Raw genomic sequence first — 13,738 nt, forward strand, 5'->3', positions numbered from 1 at the left:
AACCTTGTGCGGTATCGCGTGTCTTCTCCCGCTCGCTTGATGTACAGTACGTGTGTGACCATGGTTGTAAAACTGTATATACATATGTGTTTCGTGAACTGTGTTATATGTTTTGTAAATTGTGACAACCACTTCTGTGGACAATGTTGAGACCTGACAATGACAGCGACTGAAGATGCATTGTAATTAATGCGAAACGCGTCTTGCAGGAGATAAGAATTTTGGACACCTTAGGCTACCAAAAAGGTAAAAATACTCAAAATAATAAAGTGTTTATTCCAGTTTACTTTTAATCCATTCTTTTTGTGACACTCTATATATTTTTTTAAATATTTATAAATGTCAAAAAGAAATTTTGCTTTTGCCCTACAGGCAAATCAAGAATAAACCCCCAAACAATAAAGGTTTTGAGTGCTGGTGGTTGAGCAGGGGTATATTTTTAATGATGTAGTTTTCTAGCTTCAATCTATAGTCCAGGACCTGACTAGGGTTCTGTGTGCATGTCGTGTATAGAGAATTTTGCTTTTGCATTTCAATATAGGTGTCTTAGGAAGTGTTTTCCACTCGGGTGTCAAGTTCGCACCTGGTACGTTTTCGAGCTATGACGTCATCAAAATGGCGGCCATTGATTTTTTTAAATCGTATATTTCGCAAACTATTTGTCGGATCGGAATGAACTTTTTTTTGTTTGAAAGATAATTTTAAATGCTACCTGTTTTACATTTACATATTTGTTGTATGTTTAGTACATTCTTCGTAATTTTGCAAAAACCTGTATTTTTAAATATTTTTGAGTTATTTTTGTTTGTAACGTTTTATTGATACAATTTATTAGGGATGGACGAGATTGGATTGTTTGAGTTAATACAATGTTAATTTAATAGATTAATTGAAAATCAATCCAGGCAAGTGGAAATTCGCTTAGTCAACAGGATTGCTGCACCGGGGGTATTTATATAGTGGAAACATTCCTATGGACTAATTACATTGATTTGTTGTGCTTTTATTTGCATAAAAGAGGGTAATGGTCTTATTTTAAGTAAAATAGCTGGTGAAATCGTAACATGTAGCAATTTTAAAGACATCATAACCGGAAACTTCAGTGGGTCCAGACGTGACACCTGAGTTAAAAACACTTCTTTAGACACATACATTAACATTGAATGGTAAAACTGTCTATATATGACTCGTACACAGCCATCGATGTCGGATTTATATGCGTTTTTGCGCAAAATTAGGTTGTTTTGTACGATTTTCTAGTTTCTTGACGTGATCTTTTGAGTAAAGCATATCGAATTTGGTACTTTTGTAAAGCTCTTTTAACGTGCTACAACTTTGTCCTTGAGTTATTTCTGATATATTGTATCAATAAAACGTTATCGAAAAAAATTACACAAAAATGTTTAAAAATATAGGTTTTTGCAAAATTACGAAATATGTACTAAACATAAAACAAATGTGTAAATGTAAGAAATATAGCATGTAAACTTATCTTTCAAACAAAAAAAGTTCATTCCGATCCGATACATGGTATTTAAAATATCGTTATTTTTAATATAGCCCTTTCCGCCATTTTAATGATGTCATAACCGGAAACTGCAATGGGTGCAGACGTGACACCCGAGTTGAAAACACTTATTTAGACACATACATCAACATTGAATGGCGAAACTGTCTTTATAAGACTTGCGAACTGCCCTAGATGCCGGACTAATAGGCGTTTTTGCGCCAAAATAGGTGTTTTTATGAGATTTATCTAGTTTCTTGGCGTAATCTTTTGAGTAAAACATATCGAATTTGGTATTTTTGTAAAGCTTTTTAAATGTTCTACAACTTTTTTCATTGGTGGTTTTTGATAAATTGTATCAATAAAACGTTACAAACAAAAATAACTCAAAAATATTTAAAAATACAGGTTTTTGCAAAATTACGAAGAATGTACTAAACATACAACAAATGTGTAAATGTAAAACAGGTAGCATTTAAAATTATCTTTCAAACAAAAAAAAAATTCATTCCGATCCGACAAATAGTTTGCGAAATATACGATTTAAAAAAATCAATGGCCGCCATTTTGATGACGTCATATCTCGAAAACGTACCAGGTGCGAACTTGACACCCGAGTGGAAAACACTTCCTAAGACACCTATATTGAAATGCAAAAGCAAAATTCTCTATACACGACATGCACACAGAACCCTAGTCAGGTCCTGGACTACTAGTTTTATTTTAGTTTTTAGCCGCTGTGTTTATTACCCATTAGATGAACATGCTAATAAAAAGAAACATTAAGCACATACTCCTAAATCATCGAATGGAGAGCAGCGTAGGAACTTCAGCAAGGCATACAAATCAAGTTCCTTGTTCTGCACAGGAGTGCCGGTAAGTACCCATCGAGCTCGTGCTTTTAGCCTGAATACTGCCTGAGCAGTCTTGGTCTTGTGATTCCTAATCTGATGGGCCTCGTCCAAAATTATACGATCCCATTTAATTTGGAACAGCGGGCTCTGAAACATATGCAAACAACAAATAAAAATCGTGACACCCACCTAATTACCACTTACCTGGTTTACAGTTGCTGTCCCTTGCAAAACTATTTGTACTAACAATGCACTGTGACTTTTAAGATATGCTTTTGTATTAGAGAGATACACTGCAATGCCATCCTGGACATTTGACAGATTACAAATACATTTTTAGTACTAGGTAACATTGACATCTCTATTACATGGATACTGTGACCATGGAGAAGTTTCTCTCTAATTCCTCTTTTACTTCTTTATCTATGTTGTAGGTGTCAAAAAATTATCCTAACTTGGATAATTCATAGAAATTGGACTTTTCTATACAGTTTTACATTTTATATCTAGGAGGGGGTTAAAAAGACACTAAAAATCTGTTTTGAATTTAACTAAAATTTTAATTTCAAAGCACAAACACCTGATACAAATGTCCAATTAACTACTTTCTGAATGATTTTCTTATTTTTGAAAGTCTAATACATTGTAAGTTGTATACCTAGGCTTGATTTAGGTATGTCATAAAGATTGTATGTATAAAATAAAATGGGTAAAGGTGAAGCAATTACTTCCTGCTTATTTTACTACATACTATTAAGGTAAAAATTGATTACTTACTTCTACTTGATCAGCATCCCGGCTAATTATGTTGTATGTAGTTATCACAAAATCTGTTTTGGCTAGACTGAAAAATAAAGTTGTTATGTATTAAACCCATGAAAATAAGAATTTATCACAATAGAATAGTTTAAGTAAAAATCTTTCATTAGTACAAACAAGAAGTAAACAATAACAATAAAAACATGATAATATAAAACTAGAATGATAATAGTTGGTCGAGCCAACCATTACAAGTTAGCACTGTACAAGATTACCTCCTGGCTCTCTTCTCCCTGTTCTGGCCATGATGGACCACCGTGTCCAGGACTCCACGCTTAACTCTGCGTTGAACCTCCCCCTCCCACTGGCCTAGGAGAGAGGCAGGACACACTACCAGGGTCTTGCCACGTATTGCTGCCAACATTACACCAGTAAAAAAATAAATATTTCTGTTTAAAGAATAATTTGTTTATTTTGGAAATTTATTTATTTACTTTAAGTCAAGGTTAAGTAAAACAATTGAATTAGGTTTGTTCATAGTAGGTTTAACTAATTTTTTTCCGTGTGGTACTTATAACTAGGGTGTAGTTTGTCAAATAACACCTTATTGGTACAAATAAATGGTACAAAAGTTGAATAGATACAATACTGATGGATTGATTAATCATATAATTAGTACTGCAAATTGTTGAACTGACATACAATCAATTGTGTCATCAATGATGTCTCACTAAGGTTCTTTAGCATTAAAAATATATTTTTATGGATTTCTTTTAGTGATGGGTTGATTCCAGAAATGTTCAGTTCCGATTTTGATTCTTTGAAGAATCGATCCATCAATTCCTTATTATGTTGACAAAATTTTCCAAGGTCGTGTAATCAGCGTCATTGTTTCCCTTGATCACGGAAAAACCCTGAATAACCCCTCCGGTAACAAAACATTAAAATCGTCTTACTATACACTATCGCGGCAAGATTTTGTTCATTTCCCGCGGTTGTGTAGACATCGTCATTGCCTCCCGCGGTCATGGCAAAAGTCCGAATAACCCCCATAGTAACGGATAATCAACATTGTTGTCTTCCGCAATTGCAGCTGAATTCTGACCGTCTCCCGCAGCCATGTGGACATCATCATCGTCTCCCACTGTCACAGAAACGTCATCGCGGTAATTTTCAGATCGCGTGGATCTTCCGCAATCTTCCATATTGCTGGGACTCAAGAATTGCCTGTGCATAATTATACAAGGGTAAAACATAATTTTTTTGAACTTTTCATTTATTTTATTGAACTTTCATATATACACCATTTTATATTGGAAACTATTTTTTAGAAAACTTCCTAACTTTTAAAAAACGAAAAAGACGAATCTAAATATATTAAAAAACTTAAGGCATTCTTACTTGAACTTGCACCTTACAGTATAGAAGATTTTAGTAATTTCAATTTTGAATAGTAGGCTATTGTTTTGTAATGTAGTAACTGTTTCTTATTGCTAATGTAGGTAGTAAGTAAGAATGGACCTGACCTGACACTATTCATGTACATCAATTGTGTACTGTAGGATGAATAAAGACTTTTTGAATCTTCGCATACGAGTCGGGTATCGGAATCGGAATCGTCTTTGAGCGGTCGATTTTCGCTTTCGATTCCAAAGCTGAGAATCGGTGGAATCGAGAATCGAGTTTTGCAATCGACCCATCCCTAATTACATTATCTTTAAAAGATTGTACAACAATGATCAAGTTCACCTGATTTTGTGCATGATTTATAGGCTATTTCATAGTAGGAATGGATAGGATTGTATTTTTAATTTGTGACAAGGACGGGATTTTTCTCCCCAGGCAAAAAAGGTTTTGTTTAAAAATCTTCAGTAAACATTCATGCAGATGGCAATACTGTACTAAGTCCTTATACATTTAGTAATTCTTTAACTTTATGAACAAATAAACTTAAGGCTTGATCTTAACAAGTATAGTTATGAATGAGTTTAATGAAGCCTGCCTCTGATTGGGCACGGAAAGGTAGGTGTTTTTATAACGGAAAGGTAGGTGTTTTTATAATAGTATGAATTTGTAAAATATTAATTATTCTAGCCTGTTATGTTTGTTTAATGTATGTTTGCCTAACCCATCTAGTGTATTACAACACCCAACAGATACTTACACTTAGCTCGATGTGTAGACAACCAGTTGGAGCTTGAACTTTCCTCATTTTCTGATTCATCAGATTTGCCCTCTTCATGTTTGACTTCATTTGATTTTAATATAAGTGATATCATTGTAAGAGTTTTGCCTAAACCCATGTCGTCAGCTAAAACAAAAATCACAAGAAATGTCAAAGCGAGAAAAATGATATAACACATAAGCTCAGTTATAATGTATATTTGATGTAATTATAAAATGTAGAAAATAAGAAATTCCATATTAGGTATCGGTCAAGATTTTGAACCTAATTAAGTTATTGTGATGATAACGTTTGTGGAGTTTACTATGAAATTCATAAAGTTCACATTCTAATTACTTTTCATTAACTGAGGTCGTTGGGACAAAATTAATTGTTTGTTAAATAAATAGTTTAAAATAAGAAATTAAATTAAATTAAATAAAGGAAAGGAAATATAAAGACATAGAATGAAGGGAAGGAATAGAAAGGATATTTATACGGAATAATTTACAAAAGTAGGTTTCTTGTTCTTGTAATTGACTTTTGCCAAATAGAATGGAACCGTTTCAGTTGGTGGGTATAGTGGTTAGTCATAGCGTACACTTGCACACTTATCTAATCCATCACTTCCAACCAAAAGGATTTAACCTAAAACTCACTGGCAAATCTAAAACCAAAATAATGCATGTGTCTATTGAGTACTTACCAAGAATACCCCCTGATGGTTTTTCACTCTCTCTCCACATTAGCCAAGACAATGCGTACTGCTGATGAGGCATCAGTTCAACTTTCAGGCCTTGTGGATCTGAGGTAAGCATATCTTCTGAAGGACAGTTCTTCAATGAATTGTGAAGTGCTCTGAGTGCATCTACTGTCAGAGCTTGCTGGGTTCTATGAGTCTCCAATGCTAAATTACAACATTTATACTATATAAAGTTATATCTTAATGAAACTTGGTGAGCAGAAAGCTTGGAATGTTTTGTATGTTGTCATATTTTTTTATTCAAAATTATAAAACTTTTTATTATAAATTATATTATAAACTGATGTCCACTTGCCCCTGAAATTGGGGTAAGTGCACGCACCCCTCCCCCCCCCCTCAATATATTCATTTAAACTCACATTAACTCACATCTGGGGCAAGTGGAGTAGGCCTACAGCTAAGAATTTGCCGATTAAAATGGTTTTTTATTTATTAAAAATATAAATTAATTAAATGCCGTAAAAACTTATTTAACATCACACAAGTAATGGTAGGCTAGTTATAATAAAATAAAATAAAAACACTTTTTTAAATATGCGTATTCAAATCTTACCTGGAGGTAAACTGTTCAATATTACTTAAGTAATATTTATAATTAAACAAGATTAACTTGGATAATATTAATACACCATGCTTAAGCATTGAAGTACATTTATTACATCATCATAAGTTAGTTCTTCTTACATTGAGTTACAAAAATAGTACACCCGACACCACAGCCTAATGTATCATAGAGTCCTTTAATAACATAGGTAGGCTACTATATATAAAGTTATTATAGGCTATACTATTATGTAACATCCTCCTTTTTTAATCAAAATGATTTAAATCCATAAAGACAAATGTTGATTAAACAAATGAACAGACAGACTTAAACATATTCCTTCAAATGGTTAGGCTTTCTGATGGTTCGACCGAATCTAGTGGTTTGGTTTGTTACTGGCCTATTAGGTAAAACATTAGGTACTGGTACGTTAACATTATCCTCAAACTCATTCTGATTAGGCCTTTCAATATTTTCTAACCCAAAATTAGTTTGTGCGATTAGATCAGAATAATCAGACTGAATAACCTTAGAATAACACTTTCTTAACATAATTCTATTTCTACGATACACTTGACCATATCTATCCTGAACAACATAACTTCTGGGGGGGAAGTTTAACTTTTCAATGACTTTACCACTTATCCACTCTTTACCTTTTTGAATCAAAACATTATCACCTTTATCAAAATGACATAGTGACTTTGATGTCCTATCGTAATACAACTTAGATTTTTCATCTAACCTATCTCTGTTGACATGAACTATTTTTGGATTTAATGCCTTTGTATTTATAGGCATTTTTGACTTCAATACTCTATTTAAAAATAACTGTGCTGGACTAACATTAACATTGTTAAGGGGAGTGTTTCTATAATCCAATAGCAACAATTCGATATCTTTACCACTGTCCTTTGCCCTTCTCAACAGATTTTTGCATATCGCCACTGCTTTCTCAGATCTACCATTACTTCTTGGATAAAAAGGACTACTGGTCACACTTTCAAAATTATATTCATTTGCAAACGATTTAAACATGTGAGAACTAAAAGGAACATTATCTGAAACAAAACGATCTGGTACGCCAAACTGCGAAAAAATATGTTTTAGAACTCTTATGACACTGTTAGCTGATTTGTCAAATAGCTCTCTTAATTCTACCCAGTTAGAATAAGCATCATTTACAACCAAATAATTTTTTCCACCATACTCTAGTATGTCACTATATACAAACTGCCAAGGCCTAGTAGCCTTTTCATGATTTAACAATGGTTCTTTGCCATTTGCAAACCTATATTTTTCACATATTTGACAACTTAAAACTAGGTTTTCAATGTCCCTGTTTATGTTAGGCCAAAACAAAATTTGTCTTGCTCTAGCTTTGCATTTAACTACACCAAGATGTGATTCATGAATTAGGTTTAGCATACTTTGTCGCAATACAGAAGGAACAATGATCTTGTTACCAAAAAATAGCAAACCATTTTCATGGGAAATTTCATCCTTAATCTTATGATAGGGTTTCAATGCATTATCCAATACTTTATAACCAGGCCACCCTTCATTAACGTATTTGATAACCTTGTTCAAAACTTCATCATTTTCAGTAGCAATTTTAAACTGTAGCTTTTTACTCTCAGACATACTTAACTGATTACTTAGACTATGTACCATTACAGATTTTTCAAGTTCACTGTTTAAATAACTATCATTCTTATCATTCATGTTCTTATCAACTTTCCTTGACAATAAGTCTGCTAGTACATTAGATTTACCAGGTAAGTATTTTACTTCAATGTTATACTTGAGTAGTTCTAGTTTAAACTTCTGTAACCTATTGGAAACTTTATGCATGTTCTTGGAAACAATCGAAACTAGAGGCTTATGGTCAGTATACACAGTAACCTTTTGACCATAAATGAATTTATGATACTTAGACAACGCAAAACACATAGCTGCCATTTCTTTATCTATTATTGGATACCTTAACTCTGTATCGGTTAGTGCTTTAGACGCAAACGCTATCGGACAGCCTTGCTGTAAAAGACATGCTCCATACCCATAATTGGATGAATCAACAAAAATTTCACAATCTATTTTAGGATCAAATATTTTAAGCGATGTCGCTTCAGCAATCTTAGACTTAAGTGTCTCAAATGCTTTTGTATGATCTTTTGTCCAAACAAAATCAACATTTTTCTTTAAAAGTTGTCTTAAAGGTTCAGTTAACTGACTCATGTTATGAACAAACTTAGATAAATAGTTAGTTACACCTAAAACACTTTGTAGCTCTTTTTTACTTTTAGGCTCTTCTAATGCAATAATGCTTTTTACACGTTCTGGTTCTGGAGTTACACCTTCTTTTGAAAATATCATGCCTAGATACTTAACACTACTTACTTTAAACTGTAACTTTTTAGCATTGAACTTAACATTGTTTTTTAACGCTCTTTCCATTACATGATTTAAGACTGTGTTATGTTCTGTTTCTGTTTCCGTAGCAATTATAAAATCATCAAAATAGATTCCTACATTAGGAATGTCACCAAACATTTGAACATTATATCTTTGAAAAATTTCTGGACTTACTCGTAACCCGAATGGTAGTTTATTGTACTTAAACTTTCCAAAAGGAGTTATGAATGTAGTTAGCAAGCTACTTTCATTATCTAATTCTATTTGATGAAAACCATCTTTCATGTCTAGTACTGTAAAATAAGACTTTCCTCGCAACAATAGTTCTAACTCATCTGACGATGGAATTGGATATGGATCTAACTTTACACATTCATTAAGCTGAATTGGATCCAAACATATTCGTAAGGACTTGTCTGGTTTTTCTACTATTACAATATTATTTACCCAATCAGTTGGATAATCAACTGGTTCAATTACATTATATTCTGTTAGCCTATCAAGGGCCTCTTTAAGCTTAGGCTTGACTGATTCAGGAATTCTTCGGACTGAATTTACAACAGGTTTAGCACCATCTTTGAGCTCGAGATGTAATTTCTTAGGAAATTTACCTATACCAGTAAAAACTTCTTTATGCTTGTCTACAAACTTCATTTTAGACGCTAAACTCTCTGAATCTAACTCTAAATTATTAATTCTTTGAAGTAAATTTAACTTTATGCAAGCATTTAACCCTAGTATTGGAACACTTTTAGTTTTGACCACTACATATTTAATTTTGTATTTGACTCCATTGACCTCCGAATCAAGAATTACATTTCCTAAACATTTTAACTCCTGATTATCATAGCTTAGGATTTTGCTATAATTAGGCTCTAAACTGACCTTGGATAGCTGCAACTGATCCATTACATGTTCAGGTAACACATTGCACTCAGCACCACTATCTAGTTTAAAACTAACACTTTGATTATTAATTTTAACTTGTTGCATCCACGATGACACTTTCACTTTATTGTTCTCCATGCTGTTGATCTTCTCGACGACCTCTCTGGACACATCTTTGAACTGGACTCCTCCTTGGGCTGTATGCTGCGGACTGGACTGTGAACTTGTGTCTTCTTGGAATAGGGCACTTATAAAAATATCTTCCATGTCCTCTAACCCTAGCTTAGCTTCATGAACAGTTTTATTATGATTTGGCTTACTTTTATTGGCACTTCTTTGACAACCAATGGCATAATGATTCTTAAGTCCACATTTTTTACACGTTCTTCCGTACGCTGGACAGTTAGCCTTTGAATGTTCAGTTCCACACTTATAACACTTGTATGTTTGAGCTGTCTTTTTATCTTCACGTACTGTAGAAGACTGGTAGCTTTGTTTTTGATTAGGCCTAGTATTACTAGCTTTATTCTGAGAACTAAAACTTCTTCCATTATTGTACGACTTAGGTCTTGTATTATTAATGGCATGTAAGCCTATGCTATTATATGAACTTAGGCCTACCTTACCTTGCATTATTTGCGCTTGCTGTCTACTTAGTTCAGCGGCTCGACACTGATTTAAAGCTTTAGTCAAGGTTAGGTCACTTTCTCGAAGAAGTAAAGGGTGTCCCAGTAAGAACGCCGGATTTGAGGAGCGTCTGATCCTTATCTGTATTTCGATAGAAATTCCCAAATTATCAGCAATGTTATCAGTATTAGGTCCCATTTGTAGTCATGAATCGCTACACGACGGAACAACGCGTGGTCATAGATAAAGTGCACTACAAGTACGGAAGCTGCGCGCTATTTACGGCCGGGACAGTGCACCAAATGATCCATCTGTCCGAAGATTGATTTCTAAGTTCGAATAAATTGGCTCGGTTCCATTCTGGGGATATTTAAAGTCGCTTGTTTTCGCCAATAATCCTCAACCAATCCAAGACTTGAAGGAGGAAATGATTCGTGCCATTAATGGAATTCAACAGGAAGTGTGTGAAAAAGTGATGGAAAACTTTGTCAAGAGATGTCGGGCCTGTCAGTATTCAGCAGGTTGGCACTTACAAGACATAATACTCAATTACTAATCGGAGATACTATGCTTTAAGATTCATGTTTCATATTGTAAATTTAGCATGAAAATATATGGTTTGTTAACATTTCAAATCCGGCGTTCTTATTGGGACACCCTTTACTTCTTGAAGCTGTTTATCCACTATACCAATCACTACACGATCACGAATTAGACTCTCCTCGTCTTCTTTAAACTCACACGGCTTTGCTAGACTCTTCAGAGCAGTTACAAAATGTTCAATTGATTCATTTTCTTGCTGAATTCTTGTAAAAAATTTATACCTGTTATATACAACATTCTTCTTGGGCATGAAATAATTATCAAACTGTTCATTTACCTTCTGCAGTGTATCAGCTTCTTCGGGTTTAAATGTGTTGTAGATTTCTATCCCTTCATCACCTATGCAATTTAGCAGCATAGCTATTTTCACCTTGTCTTCTTTGCTTTCATTCCCTGAGGCGAGCAGAAAGTTTTTGAACTTTTGTTTAAATAATGTCCAATTGTTAGCAACATTATCGTCAATTACTAACCCACGCGGCGGCTTGAAATCCATGTTAGGTTAGTTTCCAATTCATTTACTTCTATTTCTATAACAAAAGTCTTTCACATCGATGTTATGTAGATAAAAAAATAACACCTACGCCACACCTACACCATGTTCAATATTACTTAAGTAATATTTATAATTAAACAAGATTAACTTGGATAATATTAATACACCATGCTTAAGCATTGAAGTACATTTATTACATCATCATAAGTTAGTTCTTCTTACATTGAGTTACAAAAATAGTACACCCGACACCACAGCCTTATGTATCATAGAGTCCTTTAATAACATAGGTAGGCTACTATATATAAAGTTATTATAGGCTATACTATTATGTAACATAAACTCTGCACTCTAAATGACTTTTTCCCTAATTCCACCAAATAATTATTAAATAGTTCATATCTTCATTATTTAAGTGTTGCCTTCCGGATTATTTAACAATATTATTCTAGAGGTTAAATACCTTATTGTTGCCACTGTAATCCTCTGTCGTCTGGATGGCGACAGAGGATTGCAGTGGCAACAATAAGGTATTTATTTAACCTCTAGAATAAGTTCGTATCTGGCTAACATAACTATTTCACTAATTCTATAAACATTTAGGTACTGTTCACTTGCTTTGAAAATAGATGGTAAACTATTTACATATTTACAGCTCGTTTCTCTGTTTTTTATTGAACAATAACAGAAAAGAAAGAAGCGTCAACTCCCCCTTCTGCCTAGTGTAGGTTAGGTATAAGGTCCAAAGGTTTAAAATCAAGTAGAGATATTAACTTAGGAAATGGAGTAAAACTTGTCTAAACCTGATAAGCTAATTTACATTGCATGTACATAGCTGGCTGGTTCTCCATACCATTTGTCCCATTTTAGGGCCATATACACTTACCCCGTAGCTGAAAGTACACTTACCCCAAACACTGTTTGGCCCGGGGAAAGTGTATGCCCCCTTTTTTTACAATACATTTTAGAAATAAATAATCCACATTTTTGGATTTCTACAAAATGCATGAGTGTATCAATTTTCTAATTTCTTTTTCCATCGGTTGATTTCAGACGATTTTTCAACATTTGAAAGCAGTACTTTCAAAGTAAGTAAAAATGCAAAAGTTTAAAACTTAATTTTCATGTATAAATGTTTTTGTGTTATAAATGCTGGTTTCTAACTTCAGATTCGCTAGATGGCCACTAATCTCTTAGTGCTTGATCGTCTGAACACTATACTGTAGTATCTACTGAATTTGAGAATAGCGCAAACTAAAAAAAAAATACTCAAAAAATATTAGGAAAATGTAGTCAACATCAGCACATTCTAATGTAGTCTAATGAAACATAAAACAGGCTACACATTTTACAATAGTATGGAACACATTCCAAATTATTGGGCACTTTAATAATTATTCATAATTATTGGCTACTTATTCCAAAGTTCATATATTAATTACGTTTAACCAACCTTTTTTCCCCATTTCATTGATGTTTGTGGTACTTGTAGGCAACTTGAATATCTTCGGCTGAGGGTATGGTTGTTGGATGGGTTTAGGAACAGCTCCTTTATTTGGCATTACTGAAAATAACAGTAATTTGTATATAAACAGGTGGCCTCCAGAATTATATACTATGTGTGATACATCCATAGACAAACCAACACAAGTATACTTCTCATCCCATTGTAAATTTTGAAGCATGTTTTTCGTGTCTATTTTTTTTTTTAAGTATGGTAGTTCACTATCAACACCAACAACATTTTGCTATTCGTAATTAAGATTACTTCTAAGAATGGTAAAAACGCACCTTGTTAGACAATCCTTAACATGTACGGTAGGGTCAAATTTGACTTGCTAAATATGTTTTGGCGGTTCTTTAACCCCACGATCGTTCTGCTTTAAAAAATATCCACTTCTGGAGGTGTCGCCAGAGTACGTTACAAACATTTAACGCAAAACGATTATAGATAGGCCCATCAATTCACGCGTGCAAATTGCTGTCGGCAAGACTGGAAGTAAATTGAATCAGGTTAAGGTTATGATGGACCGACATGGTCTCTGGATTGTCGTCTGCGTTTTCAACAGCTGATATTGGACTATTGTATTGACTGAGAAGAGTGTTGAAAATATATTTGGA

General features: G+C 33.7%; 1 protein-coding gene across 1 annotated transcript in view; it reads right to left on the reverse strand.

Moving 5' to 3' along the window:
* Positions 1 to 13,738, reverse strand: part of LOC128983570 (transcription termination factor 2) — a 65,382-nt gene that overhangs the window by 23,082 nt on the left and 28,562 nt on the right. The window contains exons 4-9 of the mRNA XM_054402895.1: positions 13,071 to 13,181; positions 5,991 to 6,191; positions 5,285 to 5,431; positions 3,396 to 3,534; positions 3,139 to 3,205; positions 2,302 to 2,508 (exon numbers count right to left, since the gene is read on the reverse strand). Coding sequence (XP_054258870.1) covers positions 2,302 to 2,508; positions 3,139 to 3,205; positions 3,396 to 3,534; positions 5,285 to 5,431; positions 5,991 to 6,191; positions 13,071 to 13,181 — 872 coding nt within the window. The remainder of the gene's footprint in view (positions 1 to 2,301; positions 2,509 to 3,138; positions 3,206 to 3,395; positions 3,535 to 5,284; positions 5,432 to 5,990; positions 6,192 to 13,070; positions 13,182 to 13,738) is intronic.

Source organism: Macrosteles quadrilineatus, unplaced genomic scaffold (assembly GCF_028750875.1).
Source record: "Macrosteles quadrilineatus isolate MER2022 unplaced genomic scaffold, UCM_ALF_1.0 Scaffold_1__1_contigs__length_201487025, whole genome shotgun sequence".
NCBI lineage: Eukaryota > Metazoa > Arthropoda > Insecta > Hemiptera > Cicadellidae > Macrosteles > Macrosteles quadrilineatus.